Genomic DNA, 25,052 nt, shown 5'->3' with positions numbered 1-25,052 from the left:
CTCTGCATTGTAACTTTTAAAATGTGATTGCTCCTCGCCTCACCCCCAGAAAATGCCTTGTTTTCCAGCGTCATGCCTCCCCACTGTTTGAGCCTCATGATCAACGTTAGCTTTGTGACAGCGAGTATAATGGGTGGCTTTCCTCTGGGGACGAGGCCATACAACAGGCATCTCTCTGGAGGTAATAGCGGTGTAAATTACAGCTTATTGTATTAAGCAGGCCGGGGGGAAGTTTGGCCTATAAACACGGCCACTGTGTTATTCCCACAGTGGCCCGACTGAAGCCGAGGGAAACACTTCCTGAGCCAGAAAGGAGTCCATGGAGGGGAACAGCGCTCTTTTTCTTTCACTGCCTCTACCCCGTGTTCCCTCTTGCCTCGTCCGCTGGGAGCCACCAGGAAACCGAAATACATGAAAAGTTGACAAGCTTTTTTTTTTTTGTTTGTTTTTGTTTTTTTAAATAGTACTAACAATGAAATGACCTGCCAAAGCAAAGACGACCGTCTCGCACAGATTCTTGTTGCTGCTCAGCTTTGGACGGACAGAGCAGGTGGCCGGAGGGTCGTCAGTTCAAGTTGGAAAAATCAGAGCAGGGAGAGTGGACAAGACATTTCAAACACATTTGGTTACCTTTTCTTTTCATATTCTTTAGTCATTAATTCTATCTTCATCATAAATTCCCCTTAGGGGATGAATAAAGTATCTATCTATCTATCTATCTATCTATCTATCTATCTACTTTGTACTCAATAAAGTACAAGTGCTGCAATCTGGGAACAAGGCGACACATTTATTTTGAAGGTACAGGTCAAGTAAACAAGTTTAGCAGAATTATCCACTTTATTTGCACCACTCTTATTTTTAAAACCAAAAGTGAGAGCACCTGACATTACTGTTCACTTTCCCCTCCAGGTTCTGTAATATCCTTCCAGTCCTGTCTGTCTTTGTCTTTTGTCCGTCTCTCTATCAAGATAATGCTATCAACATTGCTAATATTGTTAGCAAAATCTATGTATGACTGAAAGTTACTTAATATTAGGATGTTGGATTCATTCTGACACAAATCTCCTCTGACAATGTAAAAAATGCCTCTTATCAAGTCTTTTCTGCCTCTATTAAGTGACTTTCTGAACACAAGTGAAAACATCTGAAAATCAAGACAGACACCTGCCATATTCTTTCTTGACTCAAGATTCAACCTTTCCCTCTTTTCCAGACAAATTTTGGAGTAAACAAAAGTCGATATTTATTCAAAATGGCTGATCTGTTTCTGAGAAAGTAAGGAAAACGGTTACTTGATAAAATGGAGAGTTTTGCAGCGCAGGGACAGCTGGTCTCCTCTTCAGACCTTCTAAAACCCTTCAGCTAAAACAATGAACTTCAGCCAACCACAAAAAAGAAAACTGAAGGAGGGCCTGGGAGGGGGGGGGATTGGGGGGAAGTGGAGGTTGGGGGGGGGGATTTCTGACGGTAAAGAAACACACAGCAACAGCTGCATTGGACGCTCAAGCGAGTTGAAAATGCCGTGCGAGGGAACGTGTCAGCGGAGCCCGTCGTTCACCATTAACGTGCCGTTCAGCTTGTAAGCCCCCTCGCCCCCCCACTACCACCATCTCTGCCCTCCTTCCATCCATCCCTCCATCTCTCCCTCCCTCCCTTTCCTTGCAGCTGTCGGCCCCTTTTTCCACGTCTCTCTTGCTGTTTTTTTTTTCCACGCATGTCTTTTCATTCTTGTGTTTCAAAAACACGTGAGGTAATTCAGCTTTTACTTTATGTGTTTCATTCCATTCGCCACAGTCGCCCCCCCCTCCACCCCCCCCCCCCCCCGCCCTCCCCCCCCAGCACCAGTGCAGCCTCGCTTTACATGCACTTTGCTCTGCAGCTGCAGCAGCCACTGCATGCAGCTGGATGGACAAAACCTCACATGAAAAAGGGAGGGAAAGTGACTGTGGTGAGTCACAGTCTGAGATGCAGCCACACTGGCTAGTCATGCTGAGTTAATTAAGATGAATGCCAAAATGCTATATTTCACCCCGATGACTCCTCAAAACAACATAATGCAACTAATGGACCTACAACAAGCCAAATGCTCATTTGAACTGCAGGTGCACTGGCACCAAAGGCTGCAAAATCATTTCATGTGCCAGATGAAAAACATTCCCCCTTCACACTGACGGAGGGGTTTTTGTGTCGAGACATAAAACGGTGCTAAATTTGGTTGAAAAGAGAACTTTATTTTTTAGATTTTAAATTACATACAAGCTTTTATTTTTTTCAAAATGACTATGTTTGAAAGACCTTTTAGCCTAATTCTAACCTCAACGTCTGCAAATTACAAAATCAGACCTAATTTCGAAGCCGAGGGAAGACTGGCCTCTGACAAGACTATATAGACTCTTTGCAAAAACTATAAATTACAAGCTTCAGACAGTGGTTATTTATGTAAGAGGTGCAATTAAAGAAAAGACTGTGTTCAAGGATGCATATCATGATGTAAAAGAAAAACCCATAACCTTTTTCAGAGGAAGGAAGCGAAATGTAGGAGAGCAGATGATCTGAGGATAGTCCATCTTTGTAGTTAGTGTTTGATGTTCACACGTTGTTGGATTCATTCATTCATTCGTTCGTTAGCATTAACCACTCATCCTCACAGAAAGGCCCCCGGCCGGCCGGCAGGTTCAAACCCAGGACCTTCTGGCTATGAAGCAACAGTGCAAACCAATGGACCACTGTATATAGTTGAGGTGCTTTAACCTCTTGTGAATTTACTGTGTATGTATGTGGATCATTCAATCAACGCCCCCTGAGGAGATTTCTGTGCTAATAAAAAATCTTACATGTCTGATTCTTGAGGACACACAAGCAGCCATGTTTTCTCTCAGACTGCCCTTTTAACCCAGATAACCAGATAACCCAGTCACTGTCCCACACTGATCCGAGGTTATCCCACAACTCAAATCCACCTACAGCTGAAGAGGCGGCAGAGACAGGTCGTGTATGAGACGTTGAAAGCAGCTAAAAAAGCCGTCAGTTCTGGTGGAATCCACTGTTGGTTTGTACATTGATAGGCAAAATAGACTGTGTTTGCTCAGATGGCAGACTGGAACGGGGGCTTTTTTGGCCGCTGAGCACAGGTCAAAGGAAAAGGAAAGCAAATTGTGCAAACAGAAAGGTCACAGTACCCCCCCACCCCACCCAACTTGCTCCCAGCAAAGGCACCTGCAGAGGACTTTATGTTGTGTCTCCAGCAATGCGCTTTCACTCCTCACGTACCAACATCCTGCCACATTTACATGAACAATGACAGAGGGAAAAACTGCGCCGGCCGCTGCGGCCTCAGGGTCTCTCTGTGTTTGTGCTTATAACTGCTGGTGTTTTACATGCAAATGAAGCTCCTTCACTTTTAGAAATGACGACAGGTGACTGATTTACCTGTATGTGGCGTCCGTCGGCGGTGCCCAGGAACGCCACTGCTCGGCCATGGACTGGAACCACGTTGATAGAGGTGACCAAGGTGTTCGTCAGCTCTTTGTGCCAGTACTCCAACCTCTGGACGAACTGGGTCACCTGCAGGCGGTACTTGCCCTCTTTCCCCTCGTGGATCCCCTCGTGTGGGTCGCAGTCGTCGGATGAGCTCTGAAGGGAAACCACAGGCATCGGGGGATTGTTATTTGTTTTTGGACACGGGCACGACACTAACATGACACAAGAACAACATCAGCAGTTCAACAATGTCAGTTCAACATCTGTAAAAACGTCCTATAGAAGAAGTGCACTTCAAATGAGCAAACTAACGATCTGCAGCAAGCCGGAAATAGGTCGGTAGTGTAGGTGCTGGACATACTGTACTTTCTGGGACTCATCAGCAAGGTTGGATCATTTTGTCAAAACAGATCCCCCCCCCCCCCCCCCCAAAAAAAAAGCACTTGTTATATAATATCATGTTGAACTATCTTCTTTCATATCGGGCTCGATGGGGGAGGGTTAAGAGCCAAGCCTCCTAAGCCCCCCTTAGCTCCTCTTTCATCAGGCAGCGCTCGTAATGGAGGTCTCGGCGTGATATTACCTCCAGGGCAAGTGCACGCTTTGTTGAGAAGTTAGTGGATGGCAGGATTTCATGGGAAACAGCGAGGAGACTTTCATGCTGTTTTTCATTCCATGAACTCGTTTTTTCTCTGTCCAACTGGGCAACCCCACTTTCTTTTACTTTCTTTTTTTTTTTTTTTGTTGTTGCTCCTTTTATCCACCCTCCTCTTTCTCTACCTCCATCTCCTCTCTTGAGTTTTAAAAAACGAAAAATCTGTCACTCCGAGCTCCGCTCTTTGGTTTTTTCAAACGTCGCTGGGTTGTGCAGACTGTTGTGTCTGGAGCCTTTGGAGCATACAGTGAAAGCACGGACTGTAGCCAGAGCTGGATTCAGCGCTCTTTTCTCTATCAATACCCCCACACCCCCCTCCTGCCTCTCTCTCTCTCTCTCTCTCTCTCCCTTTACTGCCCAGGCTTGCCCTCTCACCACTTTGGCTCTTTCTTGTGTTTAGTCATGGCCTCCTGTCCCAGCCTCAGGTTTCATTAATTATTAATGACCCACAGGGTGGTGGGCCTCTTGTGGCTCTTTAAGGTCCTTGACCCGGCCGCTTGACCGGACCTGAGCTCTCTGTTGTTTTCTCAGCTTCAGTGGATGATGACCTCCTGAGTGGGAGTCACAAGGAGTGGGGTGATTACAGGTACAATGGTTATGACGACTCGCTGTGCCATTAGTATATACAGTTTTTAGCAGGAAACACCTGAATTGACGCAGACATGTTCGTGACCTCGGTTATAGCCTTTTGTTTGTGACTTAGAGGGTAAAAAAAAAAAGTGATGTTACTGCATCAAAGTTGGTTTTAATCACTTGCAGACTCATGATCTCCCTCTGCCTCTACCTAAAGGACTCCCTGGTTCACGAGGCCATTATTTGTGGTTTGCATGAAACATGCTGCATCATTTGTTAAGTGCGAGCTTTGAAGATGAAGAGAACAATGGTGGAGTCATAAATCGGAAAAAATTTCTTTCTCGGTGACGTCACGTAGCTGAGACCAACAAGAGGCCTGCACGCAGAAGAGGAAAGGCAAAAGAGAAACCTGGCGGACTGACAGGCATGCAGCGACAAACCTTGGTTAAATTAAATGTCCTCAAGGCCGGTGGCTGCAGCGAGAGAGACAATGGTTAAGTCGAATGCAGGGAAAATGTGGAGGAAATTGAAACCTGGCAGAAAGGTTGGATGTTTTTTCATGCCAAACACATAAAAAGATGGTGCAGCCAGCTGATCTGCACTGAATTACTCTGTTAATAGTTCAAAACCGGATGAGGAACGATAGCTCGGGACTGAAGTTGATTCGGGAAATTGGATAAAGAAAAGGACACGTCGGAAGAAAAGCCGGAGAGCCGAGGCGGAAGAAAACATCTCCTCTTCAGACATGATTGATGAGTCTCTGATGTGGACGTCCACGTGTGCGTTACAAACCTCTACCCATGAAATTCAGGTTGAAATATGACCCATAATAACAGTCTGTCTGCGCTTTCGGAACAGGACGGGAGCACATACGAAGAACTTCTCAAAACCGGGGCAGATAGAGACATCATCACCGCGGAGATTCTGCCATGCGGCTCAAAAAACAGTCCCCAGGCCGACTGTTTTCAGAGCAAACAAACAGGACTTTGGGGGTGTTTGTTGAAGCGGAGCAGGACGACAGGAGGGGAACTGAACTGAAAAGGTCTTGCAATCCCTCCGCTGAGGTATTTCGTGAGGATCAAGGCAATGAAATTGGACAGCGGAAAGGCTGTTTTGACGAGCTTCGTTTGAAGCGCTGTTATCCTTGGCTGTTTCTTGGCGTGGAGACGAGGGAGCACTAGAGGACGCCACGCTGACACCGTCACGGAGGCAAACAGGTTCTTCAAGAAAGTTTAAGTCTCGCATAAACTTCAAGACGGACCTTTAATTCATATTTTCTTTTTAAAAATCATACCAGCCTCTACTGACAACCACAGAGCGACACAACAGCTTATTTTTGGCAAACTTTCACAATAAGCTTTCATGCTAAGTGGACAAGACAAACAAAACAACGAAAATCTGACAGAGATCATATCGCGATTATTTTGGCAGATACTGTGATACGAGTCATGATTTCTGTTGAAAAGACTTTTTTATTTCATTTCATAAAAATATAAAAATGATGTGATTTTTGTCGCGGCTCATATCAAACAACCATGTTCCTTTACATCTGCAGAAGATGATTTATCTGCTTCATCTGTGGCCTGTTGTGACACATTTCACCTTTATTAGTAAAGAACTGCAGCTCCTGTAATTTTGATATATATTTGATTAATTGTTCAGACCTAATTATAATCCTGTGAACCCTAAAATGAAACGCAGTCCAATTGCTTTCCAAATTTTTCTTCTCATTCCTCGCACATTCATCTTTTGGAAGATTTATGGCTTTGGCAAGTGCTCCCGATGTTCGACATATTTCAGGCCATTCTGTGAACGTTGTCTCTCGGACGTGGAACAGGCACCGTGGGGCAGATCCGCTGAGATACTGTACACCTTTTGCCCCATACTTAACCAGCAGCCATTGTCCCCCCAAACAACGACGTGGCGATAAGGTTTCAGCGTCGCGGAGCTCCCCGACCCTGCAGCACTGCTCAGGAGAGTCAGGAGAGGGGCGGGGTAGGGGGGGTGAAAGGTGATCTGTGTGGCTCAATGTCGTTTTCATACTCTCACTGTGGCCCCTGGGACTTGTGCGAAGAGACACGCTAATGCCTGAATTATAAACCGTGGGCCGGGTTACTGGCAGAGGAGGGTTCGGATACAAACACTGTCGCTGCGATGCAAAAATAGAGCGAAGGCGCTCTTGCTAATGTTCGAAAATACACATCGTGTCGCAGAGGCTTAGCCCGAGTTAGCGGACTCGTACACATGCACAAACCCCCCGTGGAGCCCGGCTTGTTGCTGGCCGCTCAGCTGGCTCTCTCACTGGAATAACAGACCTCTGACCCAAGGATCACTTGTGCAATTGTGAGCTCCAGACGCTGGAGAGGTTCGGCTGTCGTCGGGGTGTGTGGAAATGCGTCTTTTAGAGAAAGTGAAATGTGGAGGAATGTGGAGTGCACATACGCTTGTGTGTTGTGCATTTGCTGGGGGTTTAGGGGGGGTGGTGGGGGGGTATTGTTGCAGTAGTGTTACAACACACATTACAGTACTCCACCTGGGCTCAGGGTGCACGTTACCCTGCAACCTGACTCTCAGCGGCTGTAATAACCGTGATGTGTGTGTGTGTGTAAGTACACAGGTGGCTGCTTGCACCAAGCACATGCAGTCATGTGTTAATATGTGTTTACATGTGTGTGTGTGTGTGTGTGTGTGGCTGTAGGGGACTGTCAGGGTGTGAGGGACAGTTTAACGAGTGAGAGAAGCTGACAATAAGGCGACAGAAGACCGACCCCGGCGCTCGCAGCGCAGCTGGCCTCGCCCTCGCGTGGCCTGACGCCAGACGCCAGGCAGGGCTACGGCTTTGTTTATAATGGCGCCCTGAGGTGGGCACGACCACGTGCATAAAATGGCCTCACACATAAACAGGTCCAACAGAATTAGAGATTGTGTTTTTACGTAGAATCTGGACGTGGTGGTGATGTAGAGAAGATAATACTGAAATATCATTTTGTAATCAATGTTTTCAGGTGCAGTTTTTATTGTAATGGATGAAGTTTGCAGACGACACAGAGGAAAGTTTCCACTGGACCCTTGGGTTTATTATTTCAGACCTCTCTGACACGTGATTCCAAAACTGGATATAAACAAACAAAACAAACAATAAACAGCAAAAACCTGTTTTTCCAGATTCAGAAATTGGGATAAATTCACAGAATGATCAACTCCCCGTTTCCTTTCATGGTTTGCAGCAAACAGATTATTGCATCCACAAAATAAAGGACACTGTGTGTGGTGTAAAAAAAAGTGGGGGCGTTGAATTCATCCACGTGTATACAAAGGTCTTCCAAAATAGAATTGACAGTCATCCTGGTGTCACTCTCTGTGGCTGTGTCTGGAGGTTTTCTAAAATCACTGGTTTCCAAAAGACGCCCTCCTCGCGTCCATCATCAAATTCCACAACTGTCATCTGCCAGCGTCCGAGGCTGCGAGTGGCAACGGCCGACAGGTCGTTTACTCGCTGAGATAAACACACGAACAGCAGCTGCACACTGGGTTTAGAAAGCTGCCTGAAACTTTATGCAACGTTGTTGTTTCCTCTCATACTTTCCTGTGCACCCTCCGCTACGTTCATCTTTAAATCGCTGGAGTTCTCTCTTAACCAAAGATATTCAAGCTGCCAATCCTCGACCATCCGTTTGAAAATGATGGTGTCCGTAATGAGATACTGCAGGAATGCGGTCTTTACATTATTCATATACTCACAAACATGTAATTTGCATTTTAAACTTACTTCATGAAAAGTTTTAGAGCCAGTGTTGGAGCCAGTCTTTCCCAGAAGAACAACGACACTGACCAAAATCCTCGAGCGCCCGAGGCAGTTCACAGGTCATTGTCTTGCTTCTTTTCCTTGCTTTATTTTAATACATTAAACGCATCACATCCTCTCAAGCGGCGCTGCTAGGAGGATATTCTCTTGTTCAGTCCAGATACTGAGGAAAAAAAAAGCTTATTGTTTCATGAAAATGTTAAACAGAGAATCTTTAAGTCTTTCCTCCGACCAGTCACGACTTCAGTTTTGCCCTTTTGCCCACCTATTCTCCTCATCCCCTCCAATTCTTCTCCTGACAAACCACCTTCCTCTCTTTTATTTCTATTTCCTTACAAACACAAACACACACACACACAGTCCATTCTAACTGCTAAATAATCTGTTAATGTGTGTGTGTGTGTGTGTGTGTGTGCGTGTGTGTGTGTGTGTTCTTCTCAGCTTCTCCCACAAAGGAACAATACAGCTTCCAGCCTCTAAATCACCTTAACTGTATGAAGCCTGGTTGGGTGAGTGATGATCCTGCATCCTCCGCCTCCTCCGCCTCCAACGAGAAACTAAAATATCATCTCTGACTCTGAGAACGCAGCTAGGGATGATTTTTCATCACTGCTTGACACTGGAACTTTTCTTTTTTTTCATGCATGTATCAACATATTTTCCCTCTTCTTCTTCTAAGAGATCGGGGGATTTATGAGATTCAAAAACAAGGGGAGGGAAGATGATGGACCGCTGAGTTTGGCGATCAGGGGCCAAAAGACACTATTCCTGCCGCTGTCTGAGAAAACTCTTTGATTCCTTCTGCTTCTCCTCGACAGTAACACATTCTTTCAGACGAGCTTTCCAGAGTCGCCCCCGAAAAAAAAAATCCACATCTCGGTCAGACTGACACAGTAGCTGGAGTTACAGTCCGGAGATCAAAGGCAATTAAAGAGGTCGACTCCCAAATAGACCGAGAGAAGAGTTTATAAAATTATTCACTAAGGCCGGTTTCTGTGGTATTTGTGTAACAGACGCATCATTTTTCCTTTTGATGAGCGAGATACGAGGTTACAAATCCGTGCAACTCTTTACACTAGGTGTTTCATAAAAAGCTCCAGACACATGAGACACATTACACCATATAAAGCCGGCCTCGTCACGCTCGGCTCGCTCCTTGGGTATGAAACGTTCAGTAAAATAACTCCTGCTGGACTCGTACTTTTCCCCTCCGTCTTTATTTTTTTATTTGTTTAAACACCGAGGTCACTGACGGTATCTGTGACATCTGCTGCGACGACGCTGCTGTCAAGGTAGGTGCTTGGGATGTAAGTGCCACAGCTGTTTGAGTCCAACAGTGTGGGTGCACTTGTGCGTAGGAATACGGTAGTTCAGTGGTTGAAAAAATGTAGTTCCAAAGGAAAGGGCTGTTTGATGGCAGATAAAGCGGTGAAAATGGTATTAGCTTTTTTTTATTTTTGTCTGTGGACGTGTTTTTCAGAGGCTAAAACACGATTTTGCGGCGCTCTCGGCGATACACTGGCACCTCACACAACCCCATGTCAAATAACCCGAACCTATCACCTTAAGTATTTGGCATCAGGCTCTAAGGGGTCAGCACACTCAGAAAAGATGATGATACTCTCTTGTGATGGTGGTATCTAGTTTATCTGGGAGATCTCTGTGTGTAAGAGATTGCGCAGTTTCGTTGGTGACGCTCGCAGCTTTTGAAAGCCGAACCCCGTCCTTTCTCGACTCTCGATTAATCAGCGTCCTCGCTGTGAGGCGATTTCGTAAGGAATAGTTTCTGGAAGAACGTCGCTCCAAGGACATTTCTCAACAGTGTGAGAACCACGGACACAAACTCCACTCACTTCTGGAAGCAGAAATCACCGTAGGTACGTGAGGAAACATGTTTCTGGTTATCTGAGTGACTCCCAACCTTTAATTTCAGGGTGTTTACATTCACAGCAGATGAATGGCTCAGGCACTGCATTGTTTTTTAAAAAAAAATATATATATATATTGCACCCAAGGGTAAAAAAAGGGGGCTACAAGTATAATAAGGATGAATATGGATGTGAACAACCCCAAACACCCTGTCCTTATACTTTCTGACTGCAGTGCAGCAAAATGAGTAATGACACGGGGTAATTTTCAGGGTGCAAATGAGCGCCACATCATGCTTTGCTCCTTCAGCCTGGATATTACTCACTCAGGACAATATTTTACAGCATTAATGTCTTTCTGAGGTCTGATCAATCACCACAAACTGACAGCCGAGCGGCCGCGTTACTAAAGCAGCTGCCAGTCCTACATGTGCTCTTAATTACAGAAACACATGAATGTAAAGGATGAGGAGGGGAGGGGGGGGGGGGGTGAGGGTGTGATTTAGTGTTGAGGCTGCTTCGGAGAGTTAGCACCAATCATCTACTGGAATGATTGTATTAGCGTTAGCGTTAGCTTCTCCCGTTGATTGCTACAGCCAGAGGGGCTTTAAGAGTCCAGCCACGCACGGCCCCGAACAGCTTCACTGACTGTGTCAAAAATAACTGGACCTTTGCACAGAGAGGGAGGAGGAAGCCGGGATGTGCACACAAGTTTTAAAAAGATATAACCTGACATTTTTTTAAGTTATTCAGCCAAATCTCTCTTTTTTTCTTTTTTTTCCCTCTCCAGAATTCCTGCTTCCTAGCAGTCTGGAATAATCAAATCCATCCACCGGTGCAGACGCTTGGCAGAATCTCCGGTGAAGATTTCACTGTGAGGCGAACCTGCCAAAAACCTTCTCGCTACCATTTAAAGCTCAGAACATTCATGACTGTTAGTGGCTCCTTCCGCTTCTCCTTCTTTCTTTTTTCTTTCCTTCAGGACCTGAGAGGTCATTTTCTATCTTGGAGACGGACTGAAGTGATGGGGGGGCCATGCTGCTCATACATGAGGTAACACAGGAGAAAGTGGAGCAGCTGGAGGGCTGCGGCCCAGCAGCAGCAGCAGCCGCCGCCGCCGTCAGAGAGCAGCCAGATAACCTCCGGTTGTAAAGCGAACTGGCCCGCGCTTCTGCGGCGAGGCAGCGTATCAACCGAGGGTCAACGTGAGGTCTCGAAACAACGCGGGCCTCTCCTCGTCTCAGCTCCGTCCAGGACGAGATGAGTTCGCTTTGGCAGGCGTCGTGCTGGCAGAGACGCTGCTCATGCTCACAGGAGGGGGGGGGGGGGGGGGCTCAGATCAGAGCCAGATGAAGGAAAACCAAACAAATACGAGAGCAGAGAGCCGGCGACAGCGCAGGAGGAATCTGAAATGTGGCGGCCTGGAAGAAAATGTTCTTCACAGGGGCATGTACTATTTTTTTTTTTTTTTTTTTATTGCTCAGCTGCACATCCTTTCATACGCGTCCCTTCTCAGCAAGTGACACAGAAAAGCAAATGTAATGTTCCAGCAGCTTTTCATTGACGCCGAAAATAGTCCCTCGAAATCCCACGGAAAACACAAACAGCCAAAACAGCATCAGAAAAACCGCAGAGAAAGACTGAGATGTTTTTAATAGGAGAGGATCTTTATGAAGACACCACAAAATATGTCACTGCATGTTGTGACAGCTTGCAGGTGGCTCTGCACCGAAGACGCAAACTAACAAACAAATCAGCATCGCCTCGGTCCTCAGAGAACTGATTATGAGTGCAACAATGCAATCATTGTGCTGGTTTTTCACACTTGTAAAACTCCTGGAAGTTGGCATCTGGCTTCGCAGTGTTGCTCAACCTCTGTCTCTCTCTCTCTGTCTCTCACACACACACACACATCAAAAGATCTTCAGGGAGCGAGCCCTGAATAATTTTGCTGCATCTGCTTGCGTTCACTTTACTGAGCCACCAGGCCCAGAGCCAGAATTTCTAATGCTCAGGACTGGATGATCTGAATATGCTGACTTAATGTCGACGGCTCGGTTCCATGTTTTACTTTAAAGAAAAAAAAGGAAGAAGAAAAGTGCTGCCTGGAAGGTGTGTGACTCAATAACACTGGTTTCGTGAGTTGAAAGTAAACAGGTCAGAAACAACACAAACAGCAATTTAGTCACATTTGCAAAAACAAGTTCTGCATTCTTATAAGAGCAAAAAACAGCCAATAGCTGCTTTTTGGGAAATCACCTTTTAGTTTTCCTCTCACTTCTTAAAACCAGAAGAGTCAGCCAGCTGCTGACACAAAAAATCAGGCCTTTAACCGTAAAACACGGCGTTGGCTTCCAAGAAACGGCTCCTCAGAAGCTCCTCAGGTGTGAGCTCGCCTTCCTCCTGCGCCGTGTGATTCAAGCGCTGATCACTGATGAGGAGAGTTAAGATCAAAGCCTGCAGACAATGTTTGCGGTGACTAGATACCTTCTCTGTTTGCGGTGCATTGTTTGGGAGAGCGGTCAGGGAGGGTGGGGGGTGGAAGGGGGTGATAAAAGCCAAACAAGTGTGCGGACAGAGAGGATGAGGAGGAGGGTTTCTTCTGTATTCCCCCTCAATTACCTGAGCACACAGTCAGGCACAATCCCTTGCTTGCATTGTGTGGGGATTACAGGTTTGAATGGGGGAGATGGGGGAGACCTTGAGACCTTCCACTGGAATGACACGGTGTCCACTTCCATTAGGGTTAGAAAATGCAGGATACTTCACCGGTTACCTGCAGTAATAGTGGATAGAAGTCTACGACACAAAGGAAACTGAGCAGATTGTCTGAATCAAAAGAGACTAAAAGCCTCAATTTGACCAAAAAAATAAAAAACGTTGGCTAAGATGTTTTTTCTTATAGTTTTGGTTTTATTTGTCCGGGCTTTCAGATATCTGCTTTCAAACTCGGGCTGGACAATGAATCGAAATGTTATTTTTGATAACAGACGTTAAATGAAGCATTGTGGTGCTGCTGACAAATCATATTCTCCAGATGTAAAATGAAACGAAAAATGATCTCTCAGACTGAATTTGCGACTCATCTGCCAGCAAGTAATCGCACTAAGATTTTGTTTGGCATATCGTTCAGAAAGAATCCGTGATGTTTGCTGCTTTGAAAAATAGCTTTTTATTGTGCAAAGTTCAACTGCAACGTGTAACTATGTGCACTATTTACTGACACAATGTTGTGTATGAAATCTCAAATTGAATCAGTGTACGGAGAATAACAAGAACACCGTTTCTGGAAGGACGTGCTCCTGATTATTTAAATGTGTTCTGCTGGCGTGGAGGCAGAAACCTTTGAGACGGACAAGAACCTGAACCATCTGCACAGCTGGAGACCGCTCAAGCTGGCTGATGAAAATATGTTTTGTCGTTTGTGTGAACTGAAACTTTGAGGTTGCAGGGCGGATCTCCGAACTGCACACGTGGCTGTCGATGGAGGAGACGGTCGTCGACGCATGAAGCGCCGGGGGCCGGTGGTTCGGTTCCACTGCTCGTCCCGTCCACGTGTCAAAGTGTCGTTGCGTAAAATAAAAGACTCCTCCTCATGGTCAGGACACTGCAACATTTCTCCTGTCCTTCTTCTTAAAACACAACTGTTGATTACAACATCTGCAGGATGGACTGACCAGATGTTTCTGTCCGTGTCTCCTCGACCGACCAGGTCCTCAACTAGATCACGTAAATAAACAATCCACATATTGCCTTTTGCCTTTTTTAAAAACTGTACTCACAACTATAATTCCTAAAGCTTGAGCAAGACGAAGCTGAGGTAAGCTTTCATTTGTCTTCCTCCAGTCTGTGGCCACAGGCCTGCTGGGATCATTTGCTGCTCTAGTGAACTTTGTGATTATGAGCGTTTCAAAGGGCCGGACTCAGAGAAGTATGACGAAGCTCGAAGGATCCAGAGCCAAGGAAATGAGAGCGATCCGGGGTCGAGGTAAGGCCGCTGCTCAGGACAGCAGGAGAAAAAAAAAAAAAAGGAGATTGCTTTTGGTCCTTCATTTAGAGCGCGGGGGCTGACAGATAAGCATCCGCACGCCTCATTTCAGGAGAGAGCAGGATATCACCATGTGGTGAAATAGAAGAGTAGGAGGCACGCCGCTGATTAGGAAACAGCTCGGGGGTCTTGACTCATAAGCTCGGCGGAGCAAAGCTCCTCCATATTTGACACTAAACAAGTCTATCATGCTCGGCTTCTGGCGCTGCTGGCAAACGCCTCCGTGCTGGTGAGGAAAACATTTAAAGAAATCCAATCAGAGATGAGTCTGTCAGCGGGATGGTGTTTAAGGAAAGTATCTAATTTGCAAGACAGTGTCAAAACAGAAAGTTGACACGACTTGGCCACAGCGATCACAAAGGCACTTGGCTGGAAACAACGTATTTTACACATCAGGCAACAACTTCAAAATTAAAGTTTTCAGCAGAGGCGACACTGATGGTTTGTTTTGATGCATGATTCATGATTTGATGCTGAACAAATGACAAACGAGAAAGGAAGAGAGGAGGAAAAACAACAAACGATGGTTGTGTGTCTGACAAAGTGGTGGTTAGCACTAAAAAACCTTATCAGCCGTGGCCTAAATTTAACAGTATTTGGCTGATGTTGGCTGTTGGTAATTTCCCACCCTGGACGACAGCTTGCAGGCACGGACGGTTTGCACATTTACTACTCTACTCCTTATCTAGGGAACAAAGATAAGATGTGCACACAAAAGCCCGCATGCAAAAAGATTTGCACACACTTCCATCTTTCCAGCAAAGCAAGAAAAGCAGAGCCCCGGGTTAATGATTAACTCTGCAGATTCAAAGCTAAACACCTACACTGAGTGAATGTAAAATAATGCAGAAATGCCTGCAGACATGAACAGACTCATGTTGACCTGATATTACCGAGGTGAACTGCTGATGTTGAAATAATGTTGCTGCAATCTTTGTCAGTTTTATCTTCTGCTTTCAAAGACTTATGAAATCTGAAATCTGTGACGTGATCCTAATGGCCCAAAGTAGCACAGATCAATCTGTGGTTACATGTTTGGCATGACTTCACCGTCAGGTTGTTAAAAGTCTTTATGATACAATGACATGAGACAGTCCAAGTCTTTGTGTTTTTTTGTTTTTTTTTCCTTGATATCCCCCGCAGCTGGATGTGGGTGCTGACCAACCCTCCCCTCCCGCAGCAGAGGGACCTGCCTGGACACGGCTGCCAGGTGACGCAACGGCCCACCTGAGGGTGGAGGGGCGGAGGGCACACAGCTGCCAGCTCTCACCGAAAAAAAACAACCCATGGCCCTATGGGGCAGCGAGAGCGCGCAGGGTCAGGGCACGAAGTCAGTTTTCCATGATGTTATAACAGGTGAAGAGTAGCTTCCATCAGCCTGAACGCTGCAATGAAGGGATCAGTTTAATCTCTCCAGGTAAATCTTAACGCAGAGATGAACATTCGTTCACATGCACATCTGTTCACCCATAAATGGACAGATCGCAATTTCTCATCGTGAGTCTCCTTTCTGATTGGCTGGCTGTTTTCTGAGTGAGCAAATAGAAATAGAGCAGATTTCAGGTAAAAACATTCAGAGAATTCAAATCCTGCAAGGTTTGTATTGGTGGGTCCAGGTGGGCGGGGCTTGGTGACTGCTTTGTTGTGACATCACAAAGTTGCAGAAGTCCTGACGGCTGGTTTTAAGGCTCAGTTTCTGAATACAGGCTGTGTGCATTTCTCTGTGGACTGAGGCTTTGATACTTTCACAGTATTAATATAGAAGCTAGAGCTGATCTATAATCACACGACACATGGCTGGGCTATAGCTAGCTACAGAAGAGTGTGCTTCCACTGTTCTGAGATCAGTTAGGATATTGCACTCATTATCATACGCATGCACAGACGTGTAGGGAACCTGTACTAGCCTATTAGAAACTTACTTTTCTTTCTGAGCATTAAGAGGCAACAGTTACAAGAAAACAAGCAAATTACACTGAGACATAGCGGCAGGAAACAGCGAGAGGAGTTTGGTTAGCTCGCTGAGGAGACGGAGGTGTGCAGCCTGTCGCCTGCAGCTCTTCATCTTCAAACTGATCCGCTGTCAGAAAAATGCCCAAAACGGTTCATCAGCTCTGGTGTTTTTTCCCCGTGTGTGAATGTGCATGTGGGAAGATCTTTGCTAACTGTGTGTGTGTGTGTGTGTGTGTTAGTGTGTGAGACAGATGCAGCAGATGTAATCCCACACACTCACACACAGTCTTCTTCATCAAAGAGGGTTACTGAGAGTAAAAGGACGGGGACAGGACGGGACAAGAACGTAGTATTTTCATTCTTTTGTTTATTCCCGTACTACGCTGCTGAAGGACCCGCCCGCCCGCTGAGAGCAGCGCTGGGTTCTGCACCCGGCTTAGTGAGGGCATGGGCAGGCTCGGGCATGTGTGACACAATCTGTGACATCTATGGTTAAAAAAAAAAAAAAAAACACCCTGCAAAGGGCAGCGGTGCCACTGTGCTATTCTTCATAGTTTACATGCTTTTTTTCATCCTGCTTTGGGAGAGATTAGCTTCTTGTGTGGCGTGACACAGACGTAAAATCTGACAGATCATTTCCTCTTATCACATGTGATCAAACAAAAAAAAATGCATTCAACAACAACATGTAAAATCAGGGAACAGCTCTTTCTTTTCTTTTCTTTACTCCAAGTACTCTTACAATTTGTTGTTTTAGCCACTTAATTACTTGAAATTATAATTATTTTTCTCCATTCTAATCCTACTATTACTGCTTCTCCCTCCTCAGTAAATGTGGCAGCTACTGCCTGCCTGTCTGTCCTGGGAGTGAAGTGGAAAATACTTTGAGAGCTAAATTTTCCACTGAATGGTTGATGCATTTTCTGGCCGCCAATAGCAGCAAATGTTTATATACTGTGTTTCATCATGCAAGTTCCAACTGTCTCGCCTGGTTCAGATTTCCAGAATGAGATAAAAAAAGGTTGCAGGACCTAAAACATTATGCAAAAAGCTGCAAAGCGGCAACATAAAAAAAAAAGACATCTCTTTATTCATCTTCTTCTCTGGGTGTTTACAGCTTCTTCAAAAAAGAAATAACTGTAGAGAACGACTTCTATCTGCTGGTAATGAAGTTAGCCCCAGTAAAGCCGAGCCCTCGGTGCATCTGCTTCGTGCAGAGGGGAGAGTACAAGCGAAACAAATACCAGCTAAGTGATGGCATGAGCAGGCTCGGGCATGCGGGGCTCAAAAACCGTGGCATCCACAGCAGAACCCACTGAATCAGCAGCGCTACTAAGAGACTGAGAGTATTAAGTCCATCTATTGTCAGACTGCTGCGGGTCGAATCGCACTGAAACTCTCACTGTGTGGAAAACTACAGCAAACGCACCGAATAACAAGAGCACTTGAGCTGATGATGAGTAATCGCGGTTATTACAGGGCGTCTGCTATCGCAGGAGGAGATGCAGGTTTTAAAGCTTTTTACATCGTCACGCTCATTCATACATTTCATATGACAGTTTCATGCTACACCTCACAGTGAAATACAGATTAGAAGAAGATGGCAACAAGTATTCTCTTGATTTGATAACTTAGTTTTGTGTGTTTATGACACTGACCATCTCTTCTTCTTTTCTATCTTTCTTTTTTCTCCCCTTCTTTAAAACTCTTTTGAAAGTTGCTGCTTCTTTTGCGGCTTTTAGGGGAAAGTCCAAGTTTAGATTCAAGTTGTTTTCAGGAAAGTAAAGTTGCATCGTAACGACATGTCAAGATGCAGGTCGTGCAGGCACCTGACTGCCGACCGTTAAAAGGGCGAAGCTGTTAACAGTGTTTCCTTTAAAGGTCCCATTCTGTATAAAGTCCGATTCCCATGTGTCCTGTGATTATAAATCAGGTTTAAGTTCTATATCAATACTGTGAAAGTATCCAAGCGCTCAGAAATGCACACGGCCTGTATTCAGAAACTGAGCCTTAAAACGAGGCTCAGAGCCTCCTCTCTTCTGATTGGCTCACTGACCTGTTGTTACTAGATCTCCAGAGAGACGCCCGAAAAGACGAGATGTTCTTAAAACCACAAACATATCTTCTTATGGATCAACACTTCAAATAAAACAATGGAAAAGCGTAAAATATGGAGCTTCAACAAAAGTGAGTCTCACTGCATTCACGTCTTCGATCAATCACTGCCTTTGTGACAGAACTCTGGCAGGAATCAAGTATCAAATCTTCAGCCAACAACCTGGCACTTTGTCTTTGGCTCTTTTTGACTTTTCAAAACTATTTTATGTACAAGCATCACTCTCTCTGTCCGTGGAGTCTCTGCTTGAATCCGGAAAAACTCCAAAAATCCTTTTAACTGGAAAAAATAAAACTCAGCAAGAACAATAAGGATGGACAGATTTCCAGCATTTGCACACGATTAATTCTTTACCAGCTGCGGCTCTTACAAACAACCACAGACGTGTTGTTAAAGAGCTGCATATACAAGCTGTACATCATGTCATTAAAGCTGTATGAAGAATTGATTGCCCTGGTACAGACCTATAATAAACAAAACATGTGCTGCATTTGCCGTCTCTGCGTTCTTCCACTCGGTGCTGCAGTATGCAAATTTCTGCAAATAAAATGTAACCCGATCTTTCCCCAGTTACCACACAGCTGATGGACAGGAACTTGGAAGTCACATAACAGGATCTATCGTATTTCATAATCAGAAATTCCTTAACAGAGTAACATCAAATCAATGGGCCTCTGTGGCTGCTTGTTTGGCATTTCTTCAAGCAACCGTTTAAGGCGTGTTCATTAAAACAGGCGGGCTAATTAAAATGACTGTCGGTCAAAAGCGTCTCCCCAGCTGGAATTATATTACGACACACTATAATCAATCAGGCCGAAGATTCAATTTAAAAGCAATCAGCATTTGGTGGGTTTTCTCGAATCAATGGTAATCCGATGATAATTTTGACCTCGAATGTGGCCGTTCTTTATTTTTAGTCTCAAATGTTCCTGCTCCCTCTATAGACTTATGGGAATGGATGCCAGGCGTGCTGGGGATGCGCCAAATCCCTGCCAAGCCTTTGCACACTACATTACCCAGGAAAATGGTCTGACATGTTTTTGTTAAAGCCATCAAGCTACGGACGGCATTCAGAGGGTCGGATCAATAGTTTACAGAGTGTTTTTGATAACTGTGTATTTCTAACTCTGTTTTTCAGCTAATGAAATCAGAAGAAAAAAAACATCACGTTAAATCACATTAAATCTTTTCTCTATTCAGTTCACATTTTGGCATACATGCTTAAAGGTCCAATACTGTATAAAGTGAGATTTCTCTTTTGATTATAGATCAGGTCTAGGTTCTGTATTAATACTGTGAAAGTATCAAAGCGTCAGTCCACAGAGAAATGCACACAGCCTGTATTCAGAAACTGAGCCTTAAAACCAGCCGTCAGGACTTCTGTAACTTTGTGATGTCACGACAAAGCAGTCACCAAGCCCCGCCCACCTGGACCCACCATCCAAACCTTGCAGGATTATAATGAAAATATAGCACATTTCAGGTAAACACTGAGAGAAACCAAATCCTGCAAGGTTTGGATGGTGGGTCCAGGTGGGCGGGGCTTGGTGACTGCTTTGTCGTGACATCACAAAGTTCCAGAAGTCCTGACGGCTGGTTTTAAGGCTCAGTTTCTGAATACAGACTGTGTGCATTTCTCTGTGGACTGAGGCTTTGATACTTTCACAGTATTAATATAGAAGCTAGACCTGATCTATAATCACACTACACATGGACACAGACCTTTAGACTGAATGGGAGCTTTAAAACCACAAATATATCTTCTTATGGAAATCAGAAGTGTAGTAAAAGAATGAGACTGGCTCCGTAAGTAATCAAAAATTTTAGCTGTATCTAATGCGTGCACCCAGATAAATTAATGGACTGATATGAAGTGAAACTCAGATTGGCTGTTTGATATTTGCTCAAATCAACAACTCAGTCAACTGAAGACTTTATGAGAGGCACCGCTATTGTATTTAAAATGCCTCTGGTTCTCTAAATACTGATTCATATAAAGCTGAAATTATTAGAAAAATATGTTTTAAACTGCAACCTGAACAAAAGCGTAATTAAAGAAATCTACTAAACCACAGCAAGCAGTAGTTATGCTCAACGTCTCATCATGAGGAATGGTAATTATTTCTTTAATTTCCTGCTCCTGGTGTAACTGAGGTGCAGCCTGAAGACAGAGCAACAGATCTGCACCATCACGTAGACAGCGCCCGAACAGAGAGGCACTCATCATTACAACATTTATCATATCTTGCTGCTTAAACTGGAGTTAAGAGGCACGTCTGCGCTGACAACCGCCTCTTAAAAACTTCAAACATACTCTTACACTCAGCTTCTCAACCTCATCCAGATCCACACTGGCAGTTTTCCACCAGAAATACGCGGTTTGGTGAAGCAGACGACAAAAATAACCTCCTGCCTGCTCAAGTATGCCTCCTCTGAACATTTACAACGTTTATGAATTTATGGCCGTGCTTATCTCTCCCAAACCTCATGCTAACAGAGAGTCTACCTGCCATATGCCACTGAATACAGGTCATAAATCTATTAAGCGGTACTATGATTAGCTGGTTCAACTCTCTTTCAGGTGGGCAATTGTTTGACGGTGTGTTGTTGTGATAGTTTTTTTTTTTTTTTAGACCTGGCAGCTGAGGACAAGAGGATACAAGTAAGACTGTCAGCAATAAAAAAAAAACTGGAAAACGGCTTCTCGCTTTGCACTGAGATAAAAGCTCTTTTGGCTGCAGCGACTCAGCACTTGACCTGCTGCGTCTGCGTGTTTGGAGACGGAAATATTTTGAAACTGCAGATTTTTGTGCCATTTGTCTCCGATGACTCCTGCAGAGAAAGAAAATAAGTCAACGCTCTGGTTCTGAGTGGATATGAGTTTGAGTTTGGGGGGTACAAAAAGAGGGATCTCTGAGTCTAGATAGTCATGCAGCTGCTACAGAATGAAGTCAGTCAATCATGTTTAGATCATGTCGGTTGTAGATAAATCAAAAGGGCTACGCTGGAAGTTAGAAACAAAGACCCCGGTGATAATTATACAGCTCAGAGATGCTCCTGCACCTCCAGCTAGAGTGACGTCATCCTTCACACCGACCCAGTAATCAAGTGAGTCAACAGGAAGGAATCTGTCTAATAACGGAACAGGACGCTCTCACTCAGGGCGATCAAAACAACAGCTTTCATACCGGCGCTGTCAAAGAGATGCAAGTGAGGAGAAGAGCTCTGCCCGGCGCTCATCGGCCTGTTGTACAATACAGCTCTTGTTAAAACTGTTTGGAACTGGAGAAGCGTGACGCGTTAAAGTTGTTTGATTTGCAGCAGGATGATTTTTTTCTTGCTCTGGTCCTGTGCACAACAGGCTCTGTGAGTTATCAGTTTACAGGAGAGGAATGCATCTTCCACTTCTGCACATTCCAAAAAACAACCACAAAATTTGTTCACTGTTAAGCGTTATAGCAGGGAAAACGTTCCACAGCTGTTCATCAAAGACGCCAGAAGGACAGACGGTCTGCGATTTGTTCGGCGGTATTCGAACGGCGAGCTACCTTCCATCTTTCTTTTTTTTTTTTTGCATTGAAATGTGTGGAGGTGAGAGGTATCTCAGAAGTGATGCAGGAATGTGCGAACAGCCACACAGACCACAGTTCTGTGATATGATCAAATCAAGATCTGACAAACAATCACCAAATTATCACCGAGCCCGACGTCAACCCATCGAAAAAAAGGCTCTTCGGTGCCACTGATGCGACATCCACTTTCCCACAGGTGCTGGTAACAGGTGGGGGGGTCGAGGGGGAGGTTGGGGAGGAGGAGGAGGAGGAGGAGGCCTCGCCAGCGTGGCCGGCTGCCACAGCGGCCCGGGGAGGGATCATCTTCCGCCCAGCTGCTGATGCCCTGTTATCCCCGAGCCATTCATCACGGCTCGCTGAGAGTCAGATATTCACTGCCCCCCAAACCCCCCCCAAGCTCCCAGCATTCCTCACTTCCCCCTGTGGATCTCCACTGCTGATAGCTGTCAGGGCCGCGCCGATGTGCCCAAACACCTAACCCACCCATCCACCCACCCACCATGCATTTAGAAAGCTGGTTTGAATCTGTTTTAACAGCTTAACCACATGTCACTCTTCATGTCTGTGTGTGTGATCTCTCCTCTGCAGCACTGCGCCTTTAAAATCACTACAGCCTGAACTTAAAGGACCAGACAGCGTGTTTGCAAGTTACAGCTCCGTAACTATAAAACATGTCGACTGCACGCTTTTGCCAAAACAATCTGCAATGCACGCCACACGGTTTTTGATTTTTATACTCTTTGCATGGCCACAGGGGCCGGTTGCTTAAGGTTTATTTTCTCCTTAGCTGAGGGTGTTGCAAAGAATCTCTGAAAAAGTTTTGCAGCAGTGAAAGAGGTTTTACAGCAGTAAAATCCTTTAGTTGTTTTTTTCCTTACTTTGGTCTCTAATGTCTTTTGTGCAACGTTTTACCTGACTTTAAGTGATTCCTTAAGTATATGACTAAGACAAGGACAAAACTTTAAATACTTAAGTGAACATTTGAAGGAAACCTTAAGGGTGTTTGTCCATCTGTCATTATTTTAGGGAAATGTTAACCTAAGGTGTTTTGTGCACCTGACCCTGGTTTCTATACGTTTCTGTGGAATATGAAAATCAATTAGTAAACACTTGAAACTTGTTTATGTTGTACAGTCCATCATAGTGAACATCAGCCGTGTTGTTAAGGGTACATTAATGCAGCTTAAGTGCAGTTTTATTTAAGGAGTTACGTCTTTGACTCTCCAGTAACTGATAGTTAAAGGCAGTTTTTGACTGGTAGTGTTGTTGTGGCAGATCCCTGTTTATTTTATCTCTGGTGTTACGTACCCAAAGATGCACAAGTGCAAAGGAGTGATGCAATTCCACTTAGTGCAGGTTGTTCACCAGGAAATGAAGGGAAGGGAAGAAGAAGACAACTAGTCCATATGAACATGGACAAACATGCAGAACCACTGGTACAACCACGCCGAGATGCTTCACTACCGCACAGTGTTATGGTGCATGATTGTGGTTTGCAGCCGCGCTAATCACAGCAATAAATGCTCCTACTGTGGAGGCACACAGAGTGATGTTTATAGTACGCACACGCGCACACACACACACACACACGCACACACACACACACAGACACACACACACACACAGACAGAAGTCTTCCTCAGGAGTGTACTGGGTGTTTGCATTACTCCTGTATGTTCCAGCCGCTCGGCGCATAGTAAATATATCCAGGAGTAATCCGCCGCCTGCCTGGTGATATACAGTGGTGACTGATGCTGCGGTTAAGTAAAGATGAAGTCACAGGGAGGGAAGCACTGGAACACATATTGACAGGGCGGTCGGCAGTTAACTTCATGTCACTATTGATCAGGTGATTCGGCGGATTGATCGGGGTCGATGTTGATGGATTGGAGGGGAGCGAGCGCTGGGAAGGTAACAACTGGCTCACAGCAGCTTGGGGGGTGGGGTGGGGTGGGGGTGGCTACTTCAGTGCATTGCATAGGAATTGGAGGAATCGCTACGAGGTTAAAGTGGCGACTTTAACATTTACATTCAGATCAGATGATTTAATCTTTGGTGTCAAAAGTGAGGTCTCAAACACAGATCTCGTCCCCCTGTAATGTTCTGCCAGGTCTACACTACATCCAGCTGCACTTTTGGCATCATGTCTTCTTTTTCAGCAAGTGAAACACATGATCTGGACCGAGCTCAGGTAACTGAGTTGGCTAATGAAGAACATTCAGCTGTTTATCTTCCTGGTTGGAAAAATGTATCTACTAACACTGCACTGTATGAAGCCAGACATTAATCCATGAGCATTAGAAGGGAATATAAAACAGACATTTTGGATCATCAGAGTAAACTCACATGTTGCTGAGAGGCAGGTGTTAGTGTATTCCTAACTAGAGGGGGTCAGAGGTCAGGGGGACTAAGTTAAGAGCAGGTCATGCTTCAGTGTCCTGCTCAAGGACGCTTAGACAAGGACACAGTCGACACACTGAGTGGCTGAACTGAGACCACCCAGTTACTGAGACTGAGTGTCTCTGGCCAACAAACCAACCTGCCCGCAGCAGATAAAACAGCCGCGGCCCTGCAGCTCTCGAGGATAAAAAGCAAGCCGTGCACACAGTGCAACAGATGACAGATAGAGGCCTTTTTCACGGGACTAAAAGACGTTAGAAAACTGCATCATGATGACGCTCAAACTCGTTTCCTGATCTGCAGATTGTAACGTTGTCTTGACTCCAATTCAGATCATGTGAAATGTACCGTCAGCAAGTACATTTTTTTGCATCTTTCAAGTTTACTGAAGATTATAACGAACCTTTGAGGAGCCATAAATGTGTTAATTAGCAGGAGCCATAGTAGAAGTTGCTATTAAACATAACTGCAGCCACTTAAACTGGTTTATTCAGTCTTAAATGTAACAAAAATAACAAAAATTAAAACTGAATCAATGTGATTTGGGCTCATTAATTCAGTTTTAATTAAAAGAGGACT

The 25,052-nt window shown here is 45.0% G+C and overlaps 1 protein-coding gene across 2 annotated transcripts in view; it reads right to left on the bottom strand.

The window, feature by feature from the left end:
- Nucleotides 1-25,052, bottom strand: part of met (MET proto-oncogene, receptor tyrosine kinase) — a 66,218-nt gene that overhangs the window by 37,741 nt on the left and 3,425 nt on the right. For both annotated transcript variants that reach the window (XM_056387098.1, XM_056387097.1), the window contains exon 3: nt 3,433-3,636. In XM_056387098.1, the coding sequence (XP_056243073.1) occupies nt 3,433-3,636 (204 nt within the window). The remainder of the gene's footprint in view (nt 1-3,432; nt 3,637-25,052) is intronic.

The sequence above is a fragment of the Seriola aureovittata genome, chromosome 10, assembly GCF_021018895.1.
Source record: "Seriola aureovittata isolate HTS-2021-v1 ecotype China chromosome 10, ASM2101889v1, whole genome shotgun sequence".
In the NCBI taxonomy this organism is placed as follows: Eukaryota; Metazoa; Chordata; class Actinopteri; order Carangiformes; family Carangidae; genus Seriola; species Seriola aureovittata.
Note: the sequence above shows the minus strand (reverse complement) of the source record. Positions and strands in the feature narration are given on the sequence as shown.